At 38.6% G+C, this 25730-nt stretch overlaps 1 protein-coding gene across 1 annotated transcript in view; it reads left to right on the top strand.

Moving 5' to 3' along the window:
- ANO5 (anoctamin 5) overlaps positions 1–25730 on the top strand; it is a gene marked incomplete at its 5' end in the record, with an annotated part of 74638 nt that overhangs the window by 13094 nt on the left and 35814 nt on the right. The window contains 8 exons of the mRNA XM_081098631.1: positions 2302–2349; positions 2822–2863; positions 5300–5413; positions 10507–10575; positions 11948–12226; positions 18101–18214; positions 22978–23093; positions 25540–25674. Coding sequence (XP_080954757.1) covers positions 2302–2349; positions 2822–2863; positions 5300–5413; positions 10507–10575; positions 11948–12226; positions 18101–18214; positions 22978–23093; positions 25540–25674 — 917 coding nt within the window. The remainder of the gene's footprint in view (positions 1–2301; positions 2350–2821; positions 2864–5299; positions 5414–10506; positions 10576–11947; positions 12227–18100; positions 18215–22977; positions 23094–25539; positions 25675–25730) is intronic.

Raw genomic sequence — 25730 nt, 5'->3', positions numbered from 1 at the left:
ACCTGAAAATGGCCCTCAGCTCCTCACCCAGGCTGGCCAGGCACCCCAGGGGGGACCCCTACCCTGAAGGGGCTGTGGCCAGCCTGCAACCAGCCATCAGCCCCTCACCCAGGCTGGCCAGGCACCCAGCAGGACCCCCACCATGATCCAGGACACCCTTCAAGGCAAACCAGCCGGCCCCCACCCATGCACCAGGCCTCTTTCCTATATAATCCTATATAATAAAAGTGTAATATGCAAATTGACCCTAACAGCAGAGCAACTGGGAATCACTGGTTACTATGACACACACTGACCACCAGGATGCAGATGCTCAATGCTGGAGCTGCCCCCTAATTGTCAGTGTGCTCCAACAGGGGGAGCTCTGCTCAGCCACAAGCCAGGCTGACGGCTGCCAATACAGCGGTGGTGGTGGGAGCCTCTCCTGCCTCCTCAGCAGCGCTAAGGATATCTGACTGCAGCCAGGCCTGCTCCCTGCTGGCAAGTGGATATCCCCCGAGGGCTCCCAGGCTGCCAGAGTGATGTCTGACTGCCAGCTTTAGGCCCAATCCCCCGGAGAACAGGCCTAAGCCAACAGGTGGTCATCCCCCGAGGGGTCCCAGACTGCGAAAGGGCACAGGCCGGACTGAGGGACCCTCTCAAGTGCACAAATTTTTGTGCATCGGGCCTCTAGTTTAAGATAATAAATAAAGAGGTTCAGGGAAATAAATGGACATGAGGGTTATATACTTCACTTGATAGATAAAACATACACATTGCGGGTTGTGATAAGTAATGTGTATGTAATGTAATGTGAAAACCCACCACTTAAAAAACTATACATAAAGTGATACACTCAAAAACTGCTTAAATCAAAATGGAACTATTAAGAAAGTTCCAATAACTGATATTAAGTCATGCAAAATAAAATAAAGATATATAACACAGAGAACAAACAGGAAACAAAACAAAAAATAAAATGGCAGATTAATTGATTAATTCCTAATCAATTATATTAAATGTAAATAGTCTAAACACACTAATTGAAAAACAGATTTGCAAAGTGGATTAAAAACATGAAAGTTTTAGGATTAAAAACATATTATGACTGAAAATATATACAAACATTAATAGAAAGTAGGAGTGCTAAATTAATATATAAAGTACACTTTGTAGCAAAGAAAATCATCATGGATAGAGCAGTACATTAATAGGATCATTAGAAGTGTCCATCCAACATTAAGATATAGGTAAGATATATGTGTCAAGAAATAGCATCATAATATGTGAAGCAAAATAATAGAATGGAAAGCAGTAGTACACAAGTCTGTTATTACAACTGGAGACTTCACTCCTTTCTCAACAATAGATGACACAGCTAAAGAGGAAACCAGCAAAGATGTAGATTAACTTAATACATCAACCAACAGGATATTACTGCCATTTATAGACTATTCCATTTGACAGCAAGAGAATACACATTCATTTCAAGTACTTATGGAACATATGCCCAGATAAAACAAACCTCAACAAATTTAAAATATTTTAAATCATAGAGTGTGTTTTTCGACCACAATAGAATCAAATTAATCAGAATGATAACAGGAACATCTCCAACAATTAGAAACTAGACAACATACTTCTAAAGAATTCATGGGTCAAAGAAAAGTCTCAAGGAAAACACAAAACAAAACATTGAACCGAATAAAAGTGAAAATGCAACATAGTAACATTTGAGGGTTGTAGCCAAAGCAATGCTGCTATCTGAGTTAATGGAATCATTCAAGGTCCACAGGCAGATAGATCGAATATCAGTGGAATAGGATTTTGAGTATTTATTTACTTAGGCTCAGTCTTCCCACTGTTTCAGTAATGTCATCAAATGTTTGAAAGGCCTAAAATAATCCATTGATTCTGCCCTTTGTCTTGGTCCTGTTGAGAATTCTGCATCATTAAAAGAATGGAGATCCTTGCTATTTCTCTGTACTATAGTGGTTCTTAACCATTTCTTGTGTCTCAGGTGGTGGTGGTGTTTTTATTATTTGATGAAGGTACCTCCGACATTCTCATTCCCTCTCAAGCTCTCTCTCATCACACACACATACACATATATACACCCACACTTGCATGAATACACATGCATATGTATACACATTTATAAACACAGTTTTGCATTTAGTTTCAGGTGTTTCAGAGCTCCCCTGAATTGCAGGGTTAGTATTTCTGCAGAAAGGAGCTAGAGCTTTTGTTGTTAAACATAATATGCTCCCCACTTGTATCATTATTAACAGCATTGTATCTTCCTTATGGTGCTAATTGCAGAGCCTGAGCAGCAGAGAGACCAGCTATCTCCTCAATGAAGCAGGATTGGTAAGCAATGATCAGTACTATACTTTATCTTTTTAAATTAAATTTATTGGGGTGACATTGGTTATAAGATTATATAGGTTTCAAGTGTTGATTTATTTTTCTTAATAAAGGAATTTTTTAATTGGTTTTAGAAAGAGGGAAGGAGGGAAGGAGGGAGGGAGGGAGGGAGGGAGGGAGAGAGAGAGAGAGAGAGAGAGAGAGAGAGAGAGAGAACGCGCGAGAGAGCCCTCCTAGCCTCTTCCCCTCTGACAGCTAGCTGTCAGTCTGGTCTCTGTATCTATTAGTCTGTTTCAATTTTGTTTGTTTATTTTGTTCATTAGATTCCATATATAAGTGAAATCATGTGGTACTTGGCTTTCTCTGACTAGCTTATTTCACTTAACCTAATACTCTCCAGGTCCCTCCATGATATTTGAAATCTTTTCTTTAATCCTGTGCAGGATTTGTTAACTCTCTGTCGATTGCTTCACAGCCTGCAAAGAGATACAATTTGTTCCTGAGGCGACGTCTTATGGTAAAAGCTGTGCTGAATGCTGCTGCTTATGCTTGGATAGCTGCAGTGATAGTCTAATTCATTTTTATCCCAAAGAATAGTATTGATTTTGGAGTGGCGGGGGGGGGGGGGGGGGGGGGGGTCTTTGTTACTGATTCCTCTTCCCCGGGCAATTGAAGTTTTAAAATAGTGACTATTAATTTTTTTTATCTGATTAAAGCCATGGGACCTCTTCCTAAAAATGTGTATGTGTAATATGTATATATAACATACATATAATTTACATACTATTTCAGAATCCCCGTCAGGAATCCAAGCCTCTGAAGTTCAGAATAATTACCTAATTCAAAGAAAAGGCCCTAGATTTATAAAAGCCTCATTATATATAGGCATTTCTAAGAGCAAATCAAATATAAACACAAACTTGTACACACACTGCAAAATATCTTAATGTCATGTCTTGGGCAAAACAAAACAATGATGGGTTTTAATAGTATCTGGTTATATATTAAAATTATCAGGTTTTTCTGCCCCAGTGGCTTCAACTAGTTTTTGTTAACAGTGCTGACACATACCTCATGGTGATTTATAAGGTTACAAGTGATTTTTCCTTAATTTAAAAATGTTTACAGTTTAGTAAGGGCACAACATAATGACAGAAGTTTGGGTTTTCCCATGTAGCCTTTGGCTTTCAGAGAAGGGAAGTGTATATACCCATTTTGCCTGAACCCTCAGGAAAATAATTGGAGTCACTATTCTTGTAGCTACTTGTTTATTTCTTAATAGTCAAATACTCTGTGATTTTTATTGATTTCTATGTGCACATTTTCTGTTACCAGAACTGTCCATGGACCTAAATTTAGCTTGTCCAAACAGAAAGAGCACTTTTAAATATATGTTGTTTCCTTTTATAAAATACCATGCAAAATAGCTGTCACAGATTTATAGCAAAAGGATTATTGTTTTTCCCCTCTATTTTCTGTTTTGATTATATTTATCCTAATCAATTATTTTGGCCCCAGTTAGCTTTCATGAGTTCCAGTGAATTTCATGTTAATACTATAATGATTTACAAAAGAGCTCAAATGGTTTATTTTGTTTACTTTTACTGTTTTAGTGATTTATTATCAGTATATAAGATAACAGTTTGAGTTTTCTCAGGTTTTTTTATTTTCTTTTAGGAAAAGGGAGATGATTATGTAATTCTTTTGGAGCATAGAGAACTCAGACATAACATTTGAGTTACTATATTTTGATATTTAATCTTTAGACTCCCTAAATATTTTTGTTTCTTAATCTATTTTTCCACTCATTTCCTTCTCTACATTGGAAACTACTTATTTTGCAGATGCATCAACTATGTGTTCATATAGATAAAATGCAATTACTCTGTTCGTGAAACACAGATCATACATGAGATGTTTGTCTTATTTATACATGACTGATCTACACTCATTCTTTTATATGGGAGGATTGCCTGGCCTGACTTGACTGAAAAACAGCATAGTGTACCATAAAAGAAACTCACAAACTGATATAAACACCAATTATGAAAATTTTAAAAATCTAGTTCTTCATTCACAGGTTAGATACAACAAAGTTGTCTATATTATAACTTTTCATCACAGAGTTAGAGAGATCACTGACATCCACTGCCTATCTGGTTGTATCATTCTAAGTATTATATGGGACTATTCCAAGAAATACATATAAACCAAGAAGAGAATCAGTCAGATATGAAGTTCCTTCTTTCTAAATCTCTCTAGTGTCCTTGTGGTTTTGAAAGGTAAGGCACTAATGAACTATACAACATATGAAAGTTGAACTTGAAAGTTTGATTATTATACCGTGAGAATCAATAACACAAATTTAAACAAAGGATTGATTTTGGCTCATCTAAGAAATTGATGTTGAAAGATTTGCATGAGACTTTACTTGTAGTGAAGCCAGATGCAAGCTACCAGCTTCCTAATTATTTACTGCACTTTGATTTTATTTGAACCCTTTTATGAAATCATAGGATAGGCAATTTTATGAAATCATAATATAGTGAGATTCATTAACTAACCCTAAAGTAGTGTGTGACCATTCATTATTTGTTGAACTAATTGGCATGTTGTTTAATGAAGATAGCAAGTCTCTCTCTGAATATGCATTTTGGGATCAGTGTATACATATATTCGTTCTATTTTGGATATAATTTCATCATTTTTGTTGTGTATGCTTGTTAATATACTCAGTTTCATCTGGAATCCTATTGTTTAATAAACATCTCCTTTATGAAACTTCATTTTCTAAAATAAGCATAATTTTATGTTGATGAAAACTGGCTACTTGTCTTCAACTGTCATTTTAGGACTGAAAAAAATTAGATGGTGACCCAATTTTAGCTGATTAAGGATATCATGTTTTTGCCATTTGAAAATAAAACTGTTCTGTCATTCATGTCTCTTCCAGTTTGATAAAGATAAACAAAGCAAAGACTCCATCTTCTTCCGAGATGGGATTAGGCGAATCGATTTTGTGCTTTCCTATGTTGATGAAGTAAAGAAAGAAGCCGAAATAAAGATGGTAAGTACTTATGTGAAAGAAATGGTAATAAGAGAAAGAAGCACATTCTGTAATTGCACAGGTATGTTCCCAATGAATTATATTGCAAAACTCAGAGGCCTCTGAAGTGTTACCGAAAGCTGAACCTGGTTTAGAGGACTACAAAATAGGCAGCCTAAGAATGAATGAATGTGTAAGATCAGTTCAATTTTGTGGACATTTTATAGACTAACTTCTTTTTGCTCTTCAAAGTTACTTCTATTTTTATATAGTTTAGCTTAAATGTTAATTGTTACCTCTAAAATTTGAGTTATATGTCTAAACATAATGTATATTTTTGTATGCAACTTTTGTTTCAATTTTCATTAATCCACTCTATCTGAAATCTCCTTTAGATTATGCTCTGTTCCTTATCTTATTTTTCTTTCCATTATAACATGTCCCTTTCTGAACTTACTTATTTTTTTTTTACTTAATTGCTGTGTCAAACACCATAAATTAAGTTCATAAGACCAAGGACTTTGTCTTGTTCGTTGCTATATGCCCAAATGCCTAGGACAGTGGTTGGAGCATAATGGATGCTCAATAAATATTAGGTCCTTAATACTGTCTGGCAGTCATACTTTACTTGTTTATTCTATTTTTCTCTCTACTTTCCTTGATGACTGTTTTTCAACTTTTTCTCTCTCCTCTCACCTCCAATTCCTCATCCCCATTTTCAAGCTTAGCTGACCATACTTTTCTATTTCACTGGAAAAACTAAAGTAAGTAGAAGAGAAATTCTAAATTTCCGTTCACATCTGTCCATTCACCAGCATCTTCGCCTGCATAATCTACTATTCTTCCTGTTATCATAGAAAAATTATTATTCTGCCTACAGCCAACACCTCCACTTGCACCCTGGATCCCATTTCTTTTGGCCTACTATTCCGGAGTCACCAATACCACCCCCCAGGTTTGGTCATTCATTAGAAGGATACTAACGCACTGTATATAGTCATATGCAATGGCCATGTTTTATTGCACTGAAATAATAGAAATAATGCATGAGGCAAAGTCCAGAGGAAAACAGGTGCAAGCTCACAAGATTTTTCTTTCATTGGAGTGGTACAGAATGCACTTAATTCCTCTGGTAACAGGTGAATTGTTGTCTACTAGGGATTTTCATTAAAAACTAAGTGCCCTAGGATATTATTGGGGGCTGGTCACCTTCTCACCTTCTGCCTAGCACACACTAATATGTCATAGTCCCAGATGGAAAGCAAATGATTAGCATAAATGGTATTGTTTATATAAACAGTTAAGGTAAATTGAGCAACTTTTATCACTTCTGGGAGTTGTGGGAATCCTCAAGTTCCCAGACCTGAGCGCCACTCTTGCAGGCAGGCCTTTCTAAGAATAGCACTTTCAAGCCTGTAATACTAACTTCTCCATATGCCTGCTTAGAGATATTGCTCTTACAAGTCTTTCTTCTCTCTTTTAAATTTTATTTTGTGTTGTTCTTTACTGGGCTATTTTTTTTTTTTGAACAAACAAATGTGCTGTTAATTATTCCATATTAAAAAAAAGCAAGAACAAATACTATCACTTGATCTCAATAAAAATAAATAAATAAAATATCACCACTTGGTCTAAATAAAAAAAAAAATGTTATTTTAAAAAAGTAAACTCATGATAAATGCATCAGTTAAGAAGATGGGCATCAGGGCTTTAAAAAATATTTTCTTGTTCATAGATGAATGAGAATTATTCCTAGAATGAGATGGTTCAGCTTTGAATATAGTCCTCTTTTGTTTTTATATATTTTTAGTGTAAATTAAGCTTGTCTAGATAAATAAATAGATGGGAATAAAAGATGATTGCTCTAGCAACTTTAATCTTTTTTGAAATCCTGAATTATACATACAAATTACAAAGTGATTCATCATAAAAGTAGGGTTTAATGGTGTATGAACTAACAATCCTGTTTCCTCGAACTCAGAGAAGCGGTGGCTATATCACTTACAAAAGCAATTGTTATTACAATGAGAAGGATTATTCACTTTTTCAATACTGATACAATATTTTTAAGACTTTTTAAAAATATTTTTCTATTTATTTAGAGAGGAAACGAACGGGGAGGGAGAGAGAGAGAGAGAGAGAGAGAGAGAGAGAGAGAGAGAGATGATGAATCAGCTGCTTCCCACAAACACGCTGACCAGGACTCGAGCCCACAACCTGGGCATGTGCCTTGACCAGGAATCCAACTGGCAACATTTCAGTGTGGGACATTGCTCAGGCAATTGAGCCACACTGTCCATGGCATGATACAATACATTTAATGTCTCTCTCCTTTTTTTGTTTCCTGTTTGTCTTTTTCTGATAACATAGGAGAAGGGCAACCATGAAAGGGTAGCTGAGAAAGGAACCTTGCATCATTACCACAGGCCTGTTCTGAGATGTAGTGAACATATAGTAAACATTGGAAGAGAAGGGAAAGGACATATTAAAATAACTTTTCCTGGTCCAGTATGGCTCAGTAATTGAGTGTTGACCTAGGAACCAAAAGGTCAGGGATCAATTCCCGGTCAGGGCTCATGCCCAGGTTGTGGGCTTGATCCCCAATGTGGGGCCTGAAGGAGGAAGGTGATCAATGATTCTCCCTCATCATTGATGTTTTTATCTCTCTCTTCCTCTTCCTTCCTCTCTCTGAAATCAATAAAAATACTTTTTAAAAATCCTATATAATAAAGAGGTAATGTGCAAATTGACCCTCATGCCATAACGCCATCACAAGATGGGTGCCCTGCCCAGCCCCTCCCCAGGTCCCACCCCTGATCAGCCTCTCCCACCCCAATTGAGGGTGGGGTGGCTAGCCAACCCCCTCACCCCCCATGGCCCCTCACCCAGGCCAGCCACGCCACCACGCTTTCCCAGGGCTTGGGGTACCCCAGGCAGGCTGCAGGCACAGCGTTGGTCAGAGGCAAAGGTCCTGGCTGTCCCTGGCCTAGAGAGTTCAGAAAACCTCAGCAGTGACCAAAGACCAAGACCGAGTGGAAAGGTCCCTGCTGGCGCTTATGGCTCAAAGTGCCAGGAGGAGGCAGAGCATCTTGAACCTGCAACCCTGGCATCTGCACACCAAGCCTTGGGGCACGCCATGCTGGTGAAGCCTGTGGGTGAAAGGGGGAGAGCAGGGAGCTGGGATGTGGAGCTGGGAGAGGCCTAGAGTCTTCAGGAGCAACCCACCTGCCAAGGTTGCTGTGACCTGCTCTTGGGCTTGGTCAAAGTCCCTGGTCAGCTCTGTCACTTGCCTTCCAGGTGTGGCTAGCCCTGAGCCAGCTGGCTGGCATTGCACTCAGAGAAGCAGCTTTCACTGGGCTCCATTAAATAAGAGAAATCAAAGAGCTGGGAGTAAATATCTTCCCAGCCCCTTCCTATGCCTCTGGGCGAGGAGAGCTGGGGATGGGGGTAATGGAAAATGGCTGCTGCTTTGCATTTTATAATGAAAAGACTCCTGCTATGTAGAGAGGTGAGCTCATTCATTTCCAGCAACACCGGGCATGTTCCCTGCCCCAGCCCTGAAGTCTGACAGCACCTAGCAAAGGTGTGTCCACATAGCCATGTTGGCCTGCCTCCTGGGACGTTGGGAGCAAGTTTGAACTGCATTGATTAAAAAAAAAAATGCAAAGATTGAAAAACACCTCTTTGTACTCAAATGGCACTATGAAATGCAGATTAGAGCATCTGATTTTGTCTTCTGTGTTGATTTTGAGGCAGAGCACAAACAGGTTCATTGGAAAAGCAGAAAAAAATCAAAGGGAAAGGGAGAGGATTCTGATTCTGCCGTCCACAGCACTGAACTTTGTTTTATGTGTTTTTTTGTTATTTTTCCTTCTGTTCTTCAAGTCAGTATATGCCATTTAAACCACTTTATGGCATTAGGTAATGAGCTAATGCTTCCTCTATTAAGAGCAAGCAGCAGTGCCTTTCATATGAGTCACATACATTTAATCCATTCAAATAGAGCATACTGAGTGGAGAGAATGGTATGTGTCATTATATAAAGAACTTGGCAGTAGGATGCTATCTGGCTGAAGATCTTACTTATTTTGCAATTTGGAGAATGCAGACAAATCAGGCATTGAAAATGAATGTGCATGCTTAAATTCATGACTTCATTTTCATCTGTAATGACCACGACTGGTCACCAGAAGGTGCATTGATGGGTCTTGCAGCGCAGCGGGTCTGGATGAGGCTGCATGGCGTGGGTCAGGGCCAGGGGACCTGAGACTGCAACCCCCGCCCAGCAGGGCTTGACAGGGGTGGGGCTGGCCAGGTCTTGATGTTGCCCAATGGGGGTGGGGCCAGCTGGACACTTCTATTGTAGAGAAAGGGCAAATAGCAATATGAAAATATTTCCTCTAATTAATTCCCTTTTAATGTGTATGAATTTTGTGCACCAGGGCACTAGTAAAGATATAAAAGAATCTTTTATTCCTTGTAAAAGATTACATCTCAAGGTATCCATTTGAAGATGAGTGTCCTCTAACATCCTAGCAAAGCCTTTTAAAATTTCCATTATTATGAAATTTTTCACAATGAAATCATAATTAAAACCAAAAGTTTTTTCAGCAATTAGTGCGTAGTTTTGAAGCCCACAAGTAGTGATTATTTGCATTTAATTTAATTTTACTTTTTCTAAGTGAACCTGTTCTATTCTTTAAGATTAAAACATCGTGATGATATTTTGGTTTAAAATTGTCTTATGTATCTCATTTATTTGAAGGGTACTGATAGCTTTGTAATACTGTGTCTTCCTAACTAGGAGCATGATCTGTTTCTCTATTTTTTGTTCTTATTTAGTAAAGTTTTGCGCATTTTTTTTTTTCAGATAGAGATCCTGCACACTTCCTGGAGATTATCCTTAGATATATTGGAATTTTCTAGTTATTTATGAGTTAAAGTCCTGGTGAAAATCAGCACATGACATTGAGATGGGGATTCTACATAGAGTACTTTTAAATGAAACCATAGGAAGGGCAATGGACCCTCAGAGGCATCTTCATTATGTAATAAGTCTATCATGGTGTAATTTGAAATGTTCTGCATAATTCTGTTGATTCATTTTTCCATAGGAAAGAAGAAAAACGTTTGAAGAAAACCTCAGAAAAACAGGTCTTGAGTTGGAAATTGAAGACAAAAGGGTAAAGTAGTTAATTTATACCAGAACCTTGGTGTTAAAATGTTCTTTTCTTCTACTCTGGCCTTTGACTAGATAAACCTTGTCTTGGGAGCAATACATTAGTTTTTCTTTTTTGGCTACAAATGTGTACACTGGGAATGGTAATACCTGTGGTTGTTCAGGTAAGTTGGTGTTTGCTCTGTGAGATGATGAGTGGAACACTTGACAAATAGATGTAAATAATTCTGTTCAGGATATGAAGAAAGTGAAGACATGGTTTTTGTTTTATATCTTTCTCATTTTGAAAGCTGCCTATAATCTGGCATCCGATCTAGTTAGCCTGGCTAATTTTTAGCTGATATTTAAGACAAGGAACGTTTCTGCTCATGAATATGACACAATTTTTTTCTAACCCACTACTATTTTTCTAGAATTTCCTTCAAAATTATTTTTAAGCCATATTTAAGTTTCTATTCTGTCTATGAAACTCTAATACTCTTTAGTTCTAAGTTAGCACTCGTTAGTTCTTATCTATCCCTGTTTTTACTGAACTAATAAGTATGTATTAAACCACACACTCTATAACTAAAACATAACCATTCTTCTGTTTAATGAACCCTTATTTTCTAAAGTACTTCCTCTAGGTCAGGGTTTGGGATTTGGTTGGCCCTGCCAAGGCATTAGGGGTGAGTTAATTAAATGTTTGATCAAATATAGCAGGTTAATTTTAAGTTGATTATTTTGTATGGCCCTTGAGTAATGTTATAAATATCCAAGTGTACTTTTGCAGGAAAAAATAGTGTAGGCTATACATGCTCTAAGTTTGGGCTATACATAGAAGTTAGGGAAAAAGAGTGACTGCATCTTATACTTCCTAAGTGTTCCACATATACCCTAAGCACATAGCTAGTTGCTAAATCAATACTTAAGAGATTGCCCAGAACACAGATGTATCTGTGGATTTCAGGCCAGTATACATTGACACTGAAATATGTATTTTAAAATATTCTTTCTTTATATATATATCTCTCTCTTTCTCTTTCTCTCTCTCTCTCTACATACACACACACACACACACACACAGTCCCCAAAAAATGTATACATATTTTACAGCTGGTAACACAATTGATGTTTCTTTTCAGATTTAACCCATTGGAATTAATTACTCAAAATGTGTATACATTTTTGGGACACCCTGTATGTAAAACCTATATATACAGTATACAACTATCTTGAGCATTTGCTCTTCTAAAAGTTTGGCTGAATTTCAGTAGATTGAAAAATGCTGTGATATCTTTAATTTGTGTTTTTATATAATTCCATTTATTTTCCTTAATTAGCTCAGTAATAAACATATTAGTCAGCTTTCTTTTATTTTGCCTCTTTTTGTATAGAACTCTGAAGATGGAAGAACTTACTTTGTCAAGATCCATGCCCCTTGGGAGGTATTAGTTACTTATGCTGAAGTGTTGGGCGTCAAAAGGCCAATTAAGGAGAGCGATATTCTGCGACCGGAGAAAAGCTCCTTAGTTCTTGGGCCTCTGAAGCTCCCAAAGAATGTGAAGCATCCTGATCCGGATTATTTCACTGTCCAATTTACCAGACATCGCCAGGAACTCTTCCTCATTGAAGACAAGTCAAGCTTCTTTCCATCCTCATCAAGAAACAGAATTGTAGGTAGAGAAGCCATCTGGGCATATCCCTTCCAGTAAGGGATGAGTACCTTTGTTTTCCTTTATATGTGCGCATGGGCAATACGGTGTCAGCAGGTGTTTCTGTGGGAATTTTGATAATTTATTTAGTGGTATTGGGCATGTTTGAAATTTCACTTGGCCCACTTAAGTGTGTTAACCTCCCTACTTCTCAAACTATTGTTTAAAATTGAATGGTGGCCATTGTGGACATAGTAAAGAAGGAGACATCATGCAATGCTGGGAAAGGCATTTAATTGAGAATAGGACTTATTTAAGATATTTTCAAAATGGTTTTATGATCTTAGAGTTTGGTTTTGTAAAATTAGTGCATAGTTGGAGGAATACTGGTTGTTCCAAATGGAAATGGAATGCTTTATATATAGACTAGAGGCCCAGTGCACAAAAATTTGTGCACTCGGGTCGGGGGGGTATCTCAGCCCGGCCTGTGCCCTCTTGCAGTCTGGGACCCCTCAGGGGATGACCACCTGCTGACTTAGGCCTGCTCCCCAGGGGATTGGGCCTAAGCTGGAAATCAGACATCCCTCTGGCAGCCCGGCAACCCTCGGGGGATGTCCGCTTGCCAGCGGGGAGAAGACCTAAGCTGCAGTCGGACATTCTTAGGGCTGCTGAGGAGGCAGGAGAGGCTCCCACCACCACCGCTATACTGGCAGCCATCAGCCTGGCTTGTGGCTGAGCAGAGCTCCCCCATGTGGGAGCACACTGACCACCAGAGAGCAGCTCCTGCATTGAGCATCTGGCCCCTCGTGGTCAGTGTGTGTCATAGTGACCAGTCATTCTCAGTCTTTCTTTTGTTAGGGTCAGTTTGCATATTACCCTTTTACTATATAGGATAGAGGCCTGGTGCATTGGTGGGGGCCGGCTGCTTTGCCCTGAAGGGTGTCCCGGATCAGGGTGGGGGGTCCCACTGGGGTGCTTGGCCAGTCTGGGTGAGGGGCTGAGGACCGTTTTCAGGCTGGACTGTGACTGAAGCTCCCAGCCTCACCTTTCTTTCTTTTATTTTTATTCTGGGATTTATTTACCTTCTATAATTGAAACTCTGTTGCAGTCCTGCTCGCTCCAGCTCTGAGGCCACAGCTGGCTGAAAGCAGGTATCTGGGGTTTGTTTAGCTTCTATAATTGAAACTATGTTGCTGACACTGGAGCTAAGAGCCTGCTCCAGCTCCATGGCCACAGCCAGCTGAAAGCAGCTATCTGGGGTTTGTTTAGCTTCTATAATTGAAACTTAGTTGCTTTCAGAGATCAGAGCCAGGCCGCGGCAGGCGGGGAACCTTCGCTTCCTCCATCACTGGAGCAAGCAAACCTCCTGCTCGCTTCAGCTGTGTGGCTGCCGGCTGCCATCTTGGTTGGCAGTTAATTTGCATATCTCACTGATTAGCCTATGGGAAGCGTAGCGGAGGTACGGTTAATTACCTTTTTTGTCTTTTATTAGATAGGATAGCATTTGAGAAACCACAGAACTTTTTCTTTTCATTAAGACTATTTTAGTCTTTTCAATAATAATATTTCCTCTCCATTTGTAGTTCTAGGATCTTTAAGTTCACCATTCAAAACCTCTCTTCTAAAGAATCACATTTCTGTGCCATAGTTTCTTTGTGTTAAGATAGGAATAATATCTACCTCTCATTACCCTGAGAATTGAGTTTAGGTATGAAAGGCTTTAACAGTTTCTGGAACATAGTAAGTGCTTAGTAAGTGTTAGATATTATTTTTACTGGTGTGATTTTAGAGGGGAAAAATGCAGGTTCTTTGTTGCTCTTACACCTTCTCTCTATTGCATATTAATGTAGTCACCAAGGTTCTAACAATCAAAAGACCCTTCCCTTGATTTTACTTTCTCTGTTTCCCTGAGCAATTGAAGACTTCATTCCCTTTAGGTTCAGTACTTTTAAGTGTCTTAGAAGGATTTTAAAATAACAATTTTTCTAGTTCCTACCTCTATTTTTTAATAATTCGTGGAAAAAAATATTAAATAAAATGTAATGCCTAGAATTAATGTATAATGGTATGAATCTACAAACTAAAAATTGTGTCCCCTTTTCTAACAGGATTAAATAACAACAACAAACCTAGGAGGCAGCCTATAGGTAAATAAATAAAGAGCACATGGCATGGAATCAGAAAATCTGGTTTCAGGTCATGTGTCTGCTTCTTTCTAAATATATAACCTCTTTTAAAATAGAGAGAATGATAATACTGGAAATATTGGGAAAATGAAGTAAAAGAATGTCTGTGAGACACTTCGTAAACTGTGAAGTACTTCAGATATCCCTGTGACACTGAAAAGTTGCTAACAAAAGACCAGTGACTCTGTAGGGACAAATTAGGAACTTGATCAGGAACAGAAATGTCAGTATTCATTCATCTGTAGTTGTTGTTTGTAAAGAGTGTCAGTACCTTAGGTTAATTTAGTTTTAAAATTCAATAATTTCCTCTCATAAAGCAATACTATTCTTGCTCTGTTGAGGAAGTTATTTGGGAGGGTAATGTAGAAAAGTCCTTTCCTTACTAACTTCATCCCAACCACTATAGTGTATGTATGTACAGATTGAACAGTACTGCAAGAGCATTTACATTGGTATGGAATTTCATACTTTTTAAAATATATTCACAACCATGTGACATATGCCCCTCACAATCTGCATTTTGTAACATCTTATATAAATGTAACATAATTCTATTAAACATTTACACTTCTGACAGACATTGAGTTTGTTTCCAACTCTTCTGATATTACAAACAATTCTGCCCTTTATAGCGTAGTATTTACATATTTCAACATATATGTAAATTTTTCTGCAAAATGGATACCACATTAAATTTCTGAATCTAAATGCACACACATTTAAAATTTATACAGACTGCACTTTCCTGCTTTATAAAAAGATGTACTAATTTAGAATCCTAGTAACATAAATAGAGAAGGACCCACAAGTCATAAATGTACATCTCACTGAGTTATCACAAAATGCACAGCCATGTAATCCCCACCCACATCAAAAGAGAAAATATTTCTAACACCCCGGAAACCCTAGTGCCTTCTCCCAATCACTATTCCATTCTCCGGAGCAGAGATCAACTGTAATTTCTCACAGCAGGGATCAGTTTAAATTAAAACAAATAAGCAAAAAAAAAAAAAAAAAAAGAATCATACAGCATTTGGCTCAGCATTTATTTGGATGGTTAACTTAGCTTTGTATAAGCTTCTTCCCATTTATTTGTGTTGTTTTGTATGGAAATTGTGTATGTGTTTTATTATGGTTTTAATTTGCATTTCTCTGATAGAAAGGAGATTGATCTGCATGTATATGTTTATTGGTCATTTAGATAAAGCATTTCTATGAAATCCCTGCTAAAGTCTCTTGTCTGTTTTTAAATTAAGTCTTCACTTGTTGATTTGTAACAACTGTTTTTATTTCCATTTATTATATATTTTATTGATCTTTTCCTAGTTTGTGCTTCTCTCTCTCTTTTTTTAATTAATTTATTTTTTAAATGTATTTTATTGATTTTTTACAGAGAAGAAGGGAGAGGGATAGAGAGTTAGAAACATTGATGAGGGAGAAACATCGATCAGCTGCCTCCTGCACACTCCCCACTGGGGATGTGACCGCAGCCAAGGTACATGCCCTTGACTAGAATCGAATCCGGGACCCTGGAGTCCACAGGCCGATGCTCTATCCACTGAGCCAAACCGGTTAGGGCCTCTCTTTTTTTTTTTAATGGTTGCTTTTGATGAACAGGTGTTTTCTTTGTTTTGGTTTTTTTAATATATTTTTATTGATTTCAAAGAGGAAGGGAGAGGGAGAGATAGAAACATCAATGATGAGAGAGAATCATTGATCAGTTGCCTCCTGCTTGCCCCCTACTGGGGATCAAGCCTACAACTTCGGGCATGAGCCCTTGACTGAAATTGAACCAGGGACCCTTCAGTCCGCAGGCTGATGCTCTATCCATTGAGCCAAACCAGCTAGGGCTGAACAGATGTTTTTAATTTCAATGTAGTCCACTGTCTCAAGCCTTTGCTTTATAAATAATGCTCTTAAACTTTACCAACAAGATCATGCAGTTAATTTCCGACATTATCTTCTATGAGTTATATTATTTTGATTTTCACAATGAGAACCACTATCCACCTGGAAAAAATTGTTGTGTGTGGTGTGAGATGGAGTCCATTTCCCCTGTATATTTAGTCATTTAACTTGCTCCAATTACTGAAAACACTCAGACTTTTTTAATACTATCTTACAATTCTACTTTTATTATAACCCACATATCTATAGTATAGGCATGGGTCTTCTGAGGGGCTTGATTCTATGCCTTTGACCTCTTTGTCTATTTTTGTATCAATGCTGACAATGTTGAACTTTACCTGTGTTCTGTAGTCTTAGAAAACAGGGACAGTTAAAGAAAACCCCCACTGTTCTCATTCTGGGAAACTGCTCACATAGAGAACCACCCTTCCTCATATGACTTAAAGAATATTCATAACCCCCACCTCCTACTCTGATTTGACAGAACCATTTGCCACGTTGTTCATCACAAATTCAACTGGTAATTGAAGTGTTTATCTGGGTTAGTTGTCTTTATCCAAAAATATAAAACTTCTTTTATTTTTATTTTTATTGATTTCAGAGAAGAAGGGACAGGGAGAGAGATAGAAACATCAAGGATGAGAGAGAATCATTGATTGGCTGCCTCCTGCATGCCCCATGCTGGGGATTGAGCCCACAACCTGGGCATGTGCCCTGACCAGGAATCAAACCATGAGCTCCTGGTTCATAGGTTGATGGTCAACCACTGAGGCACACTAAGTGGGCTCATTGTATTAGTTTTTGGTGTACTAGATTAACTTTAAATATCTGAAGTCCCACCGGATTTTTAAATTTTGTATTTGGCTGGCTTTTTTCCTATTTGTCCTAAATACAACCTATTTTAATTGAACTCACCCCTACTAAATACTCAGTTTAAGAACCTGATATAAATAATAATGATGTAAATACAATCAGAAAGGCAGAAATTCTGAAAAGTTGCTGGAACACAAAAAGCAGGTAAGATTGAATTGATAGACATATAAGAGCAGAAGACACCGACGTCTACAGTATATAGAGGAGAAAACTGATTAAAGATATGAGTGATTACACATTAACTATAGAGAAAGGATAATCTGAGTTAATAAATTCAGATAACAGGGAAAATAGATCATCAGTGTAATTAAATGAAGTATTTGAGACAGCTTGTCCAAATATCATTTCTACTCTATATTCCCCTCATTGAATTGGTGGTGGTGACCTTAGACTCCAACTTGGAGCCCTAAGTATGGCAGGAATTCTGGCACAATAGACTTCCAGAGGATTGTGGGAAATAAGAAGCAAAATAAGGTATGATTCACTCTCCACTCTCCCTAAGGCAGTGGTTCTCAACCTTCTGGCCCTTTAAATACAGTTCCTCAAGTTGTGACCCAACCATAAAATTATTTTCACTGCTACTTCATAACTGTGATGTTGCTACTGTTATGAATCGTAATGTAAATATCTGATATGCAGGATGGTCTTAGGCGACCCCTGTGAAAGGGTCGTTCAACCGCCAAAGGGGTCACAACCCACAGGTTGAGAACCGCTGCCTATGGGAATAGGCTCTCATACCCAGGAGCTGAAATATCTGCAAACTCCACATAGTCCCACCCTCCACCTCTTCCCCCAAACAACAAAGGGAAGGTTCTTTCTGTAATCAGAGCCCCTATCTACATTCAAAGTAGACATTTTTAAATTGTGCTTGACAAAAATGTGGAAAGCATAGTTATGAAATGTGTGCCTCTTTATGCTTATCTTACAGGTTTATTATATTCTTACCCGATGTCCTTTTGGCATTGAAGATGGGAAGAAAAAGTTTGGGATTGAAAGACTGCTGACTTCTAACACTTATTCAGCTGCCTATCCACTCCATGATGTAAGTCTTAGTTTGGTTTTGAAATACTGAGCCCATTTTCCCTCTCACACATTCAGAGGTTGCCCTATTGGGAGAGAGAATCTTCCCTTTGCTTTCTCTTTTTTGACAGGTTGCTTAATTCTCTCATGTGTTGGGAAAATCCCCCAAAAGTACCCTAGTTCCAAGCTGAGAGGAGGCAGAGAGAGAATGTATAATTGCAAGTACTCTGAAATAGAGTTAACATTTCTTCACACTGAAGTTTTAATGGAAATAAATTCATTTGGGGAAAATTATTACATTGGCACATGACTTTTTTAGGACCCATATTGAAAATGCAGTTATAGTAAAACATTTTAGAGCATAATATTTGGAATTTCTATCTGAATTTATCAGATCTTCTATCATAAAGTTTTAAAGCTGTAAAGAAGTTAAATTACATGAATGCACTTAATGCATGCACATATTTAGTCATCAAAGGAGTAATTTGTTTTAATTGTATATAAAGCATTCTGTTAGGTATCATTGGAAGACATCAATGAGTCACTCGTAGACTAGGAATTTCTGGGAAATAAAGCATGTACACAACTTCAAAACAAGCTAAAGACATCTACACTAATAAAAGACAAACATGCAAATTGACCGTACCTTCGCTATGCCTTAAGCCATGCCCATCAGCCAATCAGAGCGACTATATGCAAGGTAAATAAACCCCAGATACCTGCTTAGAGCCGGCCGTGGCCACGGATCTGGAGCGAGCAGGAGGCGTGGGTTGCCCCTGGCGATGGAGGAAGCCAAGCGTCCCTCCTGCCCACCCTGGCCAACTCTGAGCTCCTCTCAAGGCTACAAAGTTTCAATTATAGAAGATAAATAAATCCCAGAATAAAAAAAGAAAAAAAGAAAAAATGGAGAGGCTGGGAGCTTCTGTTGCTGGGCGAACTTGGCCAGCCTGAAAACGGCCCTCAGCCCCTCACCCAGACTGGCCAGGCACCCAGTGGGGACTTCCAACCCTAAATGGGGTGTGGCCAGCCTGAAAACAGCCATCAGCCCCTCACCCAGGTTGGCCAAACCTCCACTCCATGGGGTGAGGGTCCCCACTAGGGGTGGGGGGGCTTGACCATCCTGCAAACAGCAATCAGCCCCTCACCTAGGCTGGCCAGGAACCCCAGTGGGAACCACCACCCTGAAGGGGCTGTGGGCATCCTGCAAACAGCCATCAGCCCCTCACCCAGGCTGGCCAGGCACCCCAGTGGGGACCCCCACCCTGAAGGGGGTGTGACCAGCTGCAAACAGCCATCAGCTCCTCACCCAGGCTGGCCAGGCACCCCAGTGGGGACCCCCACCCTGAAGGGGGTGTGACCAGCCTGCAAACACCCATCAGCCCCTCAACCTGGCTGGCCAGGCACCCCAGCGGGACCCCCACCCTGGTCCGGGACACCCTTCAGGGCAAACCAGCTGGCTCCAACCTGTGCAGCAGGCCTCTATCCTATATAATAAAAGGGTAATATGCAAATTGACCCTAACAGCAGAATGACTGGGAATGACTGGTCACTATGACACACACTGACCACGAGGGGCCAGACGCTCAATGCAGGAGCTGCCCCCTGGTGGTCAGTGCGCTCCCACATGGGGGAGCTCTGCTCAGTCACAAGCCAGGTTGACGGCTCCCAGTACAGTGGTGGTGGTGGGAGCCTCTCCCACCTCCTCAGCAGCGCTAAGGATATACGACTGCAGCTAGGCCTGCTCCCCGCTTGCAAGTGGACATCCTTCAAGGACTCCCAGACTGCCAGATGGATGTCTGACTGCCAGCTTAGGCCCAATCCCCTGGGGAGCGGGCCTAAGCCAGCAGGTGGTCATCCCCTGAGGGGTCCCAGACTGCGAGAGGGTACAGGCCGGGCTGAAGGACGCCCCCCCCCACACACAAGTGCCCAAATTTTTGTACACCAGGCCTCTAGTCAGTCCATAAGAAAGATTCAGACAAATAACTGAAATTCACAAGAATGATTCTTTGAGGCCGTCAGATCATTGTACAAAATTATTGAGCTTTATAAGATCAACGAGGAAGTGACATTTTTTATGATGCCCCGTTCAACCAAACCTGAAATCTTGACAGCCTAGTTTCTGGGGGCTTCTGAGGGAAAACTTTCCTGTTAGATATTACATGTCTAAATATCACCACCCATTGGAAGTAGAAATCACATGGCTAAACATATGTAAACTATTTTGACATCATCTCTTGGAACTTTTATTTATTTTATTCCTGTTTTATTCTTCCATACTTATAGATGATTTTTAATGACATGCTCTCTGTTGGAGAAACACATTCCTTAGGAATATAGAAGAACCAAGTGTTTCCATTTAAACAGGTGGCATCTGGACTTGTATGCATGCATATAAGCATAACCAATGGACATAAGACACTGGGGGGTAGGGGAGGCCAGGGGATTGTCAAGGGCGAGGGAAAAAAAAGGACACATATGTAATACTCTTTGTAATACTTTAAGCAATAAAATAAATAAATAAATAAATAAATAAATAAATAAATAAATTGAAAAAAATGAAAAAAATAAAATAAAATAAACAGGTGGCACCTAAGTCATTGCTCATGTTTTTGAAGGCAGTGTTGTTGTTGTAGTTTTGAAAAACCCAAAGTCAAGCTCTCTCTGTTCTGGGACTTACACTGTTGTGCCAACTGTCATCTGTCAGTATTCATTCAGCAACATGCTAATTGACTCTCGTCAGTTCAATGCTGGTTAGTCGATTATCTGTGGTACGGTTCTATAAGGGTGCAGCGGAATTTTCCCTGAATGAATACTCTTTTCAACAGGAGTATTAATCAGGCGAAACCATCTTCCCCACCCTTCCAAGCCTTCCCCCTTCCCTTCTCCCATATTTTTTCCCTGGAGCAAAATAAATTCTAGAAGATTATGGATTCTAAAAAATGCCATGGACATAAATAGAGAGATCTATAATAGGTTAATGAACATTGGCAATGCATTTTTTTTTTTTTTTGTCAATCTTTTTCACACAAGGGCTCATTCAGTTCTTTGAAGATTTTGAGGATTGTTTGTTTTTAGAGCATTAATTTTCTTCCTAATCCCAGTTCATAAAGCCAAACTAAAATGATCAAATATCCTCAATCACCAAAAAATGTTAATCCATACATCTAGCCTTCCAGTATGCTTATTAGAAAACCAGTATTACTGCAGCATTGTTAGTGAGAGCTTTAATTTACTGTTAATCTCTTTTTTTAAAAAGAAAATATGTTTTATTGATTTTTTTTTTTTTACACAGAGGAAGGGAGAGGGATAGAGAGTTAGAAACATCAATGAGAGAGAAACATCAATCAGCTGCCTCCTGCACAGATCATACTGGGGATGTGCCCACAACCACGGTACATGCCCTTGATGGAATCGGACCTGGGACCCTCAGTCCACAGGTTAATGCTCTATCCACTGAGCCAAACTGGTTAGGGCTAATTTTACTTTTTATTTCTTGCCTTTCCCCTGAATTCCCTTCCCCCTGAAAGTTTATATGCTGGATTTTCCTTTCTGTACTTTAGAGAATCATTTTTCCAGATACACAGGTAAATAGGCTGCTTCTTTTTCTATTTCAGTCCTCAAGATTCAGTAGGATTAACTACAGAAGAAGAAAACTGTTGGAATCTGGATAATATAAAATGTTACACATTATCACATAGAGATATTCACATGTGCTTAATTGGGTATTTATTTATTGCTGTCTTGAGCAGTTCACTTGTCTAGGCGAGCAGTTACAAAGAACATATTGAATAGCTGGGTAGGCCGTGTTCTGCTGAGGGGTGTTAATAACCCTGCACAATACCTAACAGTGGAGAGAGAACTTAGGCATGAAGCAGTACTGAGGCTCTTAAGTGCTAAAGTTTGTTGTATAGATTTTAAGTTCTTTGGGAAATGGATATCAGTGCAGATAAGACAGGTTCCCTAGAGGGGATTCCTGTCATAGCAGTATGACTTTGGATCACCCAATTAACTGCTCTTGTGGTTTATCTTTCAATACTATCTACAATGAAAGTATTAGCTTATTTCTAAAGTCCCAGCCAGGTATATAATTCATATGCATCCTGAGCTGTGCATATTATGTTGAATTTGAGTAGAGCAGAAAGGTACTCCTGGTGAAAAGAATAGCTTGAGTAAAGCCAGAGCCTTGAAACTTGCATTTTTAAATAATTGGGTGTGAGAATTTAATAAATAAATCACTATTATTAGAGTTTACTAGAGGCCTGGTGCATGACATTCATGCACTCAAGGGTGGAGAGTAGGGGTCTCTCAGCCTGACCTGCACTCTTTAGCAGTCTGGGAGCCCTTGGGGGATGTCCGAGGGGGTGGGGCTAAGCCGCAGTTGGACATCCTTAGCATTGCCACAGAGGCATGAGAGACTCCCGCCACTGCCACTGCACTCTCCAGCCGTCAGCTCAGCTTGTGGCTGAGCGGTGCTCCCCCTGTGGGAGCACACTGACCACCAGGGGGCAGTTCCTGCATTGAGCATCTGGCCCTGGTGGTCAGTGCACATCATAGCGACCAGTCGTTCTGCTGTTTGGTCAATTTGCATATTACCCTTTTATTATATAGGATTATAGATTTTAGTAAATAATTTCGCATTCATTCACTTTACATGAAAATCCCAGTCTAAAAACAAGGTCAAAAACACTTTTATATTTCACTAACCTCATAAAAGCTGTGTTGGTTTACTTTTCACCCTCATTTTTTGCTTGGTCGTTAATGTACTTTCTTCTTGAATATTTGTAGGGTCAATATTGGAAGCCATCAGAACCTCCTAATCCTACCAACCAAAGGTACATACTTTTCCAGAATTGGGCTCGGTTTTCCTATTTTTACAAGGAGCAGCCTTTCGACTTGATTAGGTAAGTTTCTTACATAAGATCACACTGATGATTAAAACTTGATCATGTGATTTTTATTTACAGTGGCATCATATTCCATTCTTTTTACTACTATTACCCACTATATTTTACACCTTCCCAATTTTGTATCTACACAATCATTTAGTCATTCCTTTGTGAACACAGTGCTGTTACCAGAATGCTATTAACCACCCTGCAGAGATAGCTCAGTGGCTCAGAGGCTGGGCCTTGGTATTTAGGTAGGCTGGGTTCAAGTCTAAGTTCTCCCTCCTAGAAGCTATCTAAACTTGTTCAAGTTCTTAACATCTATGATGCTCATTTGTAAAATGGGAATGACTAGTACTTTCCTTTTGGAGTTATTTCATTCTTAAATGAGATATACGTTTTTAGCACAGGAGCTAGCACTTACTGCTTAATACATAATATTTTTGTTTTGTTTTCCTCTCATTCCAGGAATTTAGATGATAGCAGAAAGGTTGTGTATAGCTGTGTGTGTGTGTGTGTGTGTGTGTGTGTGTGTGTGTGTGTGAAGACAATTGCTCTATAACCTCTTTTTGTTTTGTTTTGTTTTTCTTCTTTCATTTTTGGGTTTAGGCAATTGACAAGCTTAGTGTCTGAGCCTGTCTGAGTTCCATGCTCTCAGGCAATTTCTCAGGCAGTTTTATTAGTTAAGTAAGAAGACTATGGCTGCAGGCTGCTGCTTCAAACCATTACAATACTACATACATACAGGATATTAGGGGCCTCTTGCTATGATTTCAGTAAAGGAATAATCAGATTAGAACAATTCTTTTGGTGATTAATGTTTCTACTGCAGTGCTTGTATGGCATCCTTTTTAGGAGACTGATTTTGATGCAAGCATCCAAATCAATTGAAATGTTATCACAACAGTTTTCTCTAAGCTAAATAAGGGGAAACTTTTAAGGATAAAAGATAGCTGGAGCATATAAACTAATGTTTCTGTAAATCATTATATGAACTTTATTTGTTGAGGACTTTTTTATTTTCAAGGAATAAGATTCTGCTATTTGAAAGGGAGGAAAATGTAATTCTTTAAAAATAAGTTATTTAAATACTCAGCTTTCTCTATGAGTTCTTGAAGAATTTTTACAGTAATAGTTATGTCTTCAAAAATGATTGATTCTGTGTTTTTTAAAACATCAAATGGAAATAGACATGATAAATAGTAAATACCACACAAAATCAATTTTTTTCTCTTTTTAAAAATGTTTGATGGTATGCAGTATTACAATAATTGCTTTTTTTAGCAAAAAGAAAACAGGAGAAAAAAGCAAGTTTTTATTCATCCTAAGTGTGAGTGGAACCTCAGGAAATTAGGGTGGCAAATTAATAAGAGAATATGATATAATTACACTTTTAAGTTTATAGTCATTTGAAGAGCAGAAAAAGAAAAAAACAACATTGCAAAAATATCACTGAAAAGAGTGAAAGATGGTGCAAGCAGTAAGATGCCTGTTTAATTTGAAATGATTAGACATTTTGAAAACTGAAGAATGGGAAGTTAAATAAAATTAATATTGACTATGAGAAAATTTTTTAATCTTCTCATTGTGAAATTAAGGTTATGCCTTTATGTTCAGATCTGCCTTCTTTTTGAAATTACTACAATTTTATATTATGTGCTGTAATAGGTTTATAAATAGCATGCTATTAGGAAACTGGAAAGAATTTATGGATTTGGTGAGCTGATCTATGTTCTCAGGTTTCTTGAAGGATTCTTTAAGGGGTACTGGGTTTTAAAAAAACAACCACAACAAAAAGCTTGGTGTAAGACTTTAACATTTATGCCAAGTAATGCTGTCACTCTTCACCTCTTTGTAAGCAAGAGCTGAACTGTATATTTTATGGAACTTTTACTGAGCACTTTTAATCCTGTGGTGTGCTGCCTGCCTCACAATTCTATAGTACTGTATCCATCAGAGATCCAAACCTGGGGGAAATGGAGCTTTGTAAATACAACCACTCTTCCTTAATAGATGGTCAGAGTAACTTCCTCAATTTCAGAAAGAGAGATAAAGCACAAATCTGTGCAGATTGTGCATGTCATTTTGAGTTGTTAAATTAAGTGCTAGAAATTACATTGCAGAATATTCTCCGTTTCATTTCAAACATGCAAAGTTCCTTAAATTTAAAAACTTTTCAAATTCCTGTATTATTTCAAAATTAAAACTTAACTTTCAGTTGGCTTTCTACTTAGATATGTTATCTCTTTTAATCCTTAAACCAATTCTTCGGATAAACATCCTCCTGCATTTTATGGCGTGGAAGCTAAAGTTCAGAGAGTTTAGTAACTTTTCCAAAATTATACGTCCAGAAAATTGTGGAGCCAAAATTAGAATAAAGGTTTGTCTGAATGCAAAGCAAAGGCTGTCTGGTCTATGTAATTCTTTCAACCTCTGATTCTATTTTTATCCTCTTTTACAGGAATTATTTTGGAGAAAAAATTGGCATGTATTTTGTCTTTCTCGGATTTTACACAGAAATGCTGGTCCTTGCAGCTGTAGTTGGTTTAGCTTGTTTTATTTATGGCTTATTTTCCATTCATTCTAGCACAACGAGGTAAGTGCAGCTGAGTTGCCAAAGTAGAGAGAATGTCTTGATCTTATGCTAATTGA

The sequence above is a fragment of the Myotis nattereri genome, assembly GCF_964212035.1.
Source record: "Myotis nattereri genome assembly, chromosome: 9".
Classification (NCBI taxonomy): Eukaryota; Metazoa; Chordata; class Mammalia; order Chiroptera; family Vespertilionidae; genus Myotis; species Myotis nattereri.
The sequence above is the reverse complement of the archived record's forward strand: the minus strand, read 5'-3'. Positions and strand labels throughout refer to the sequence as shown.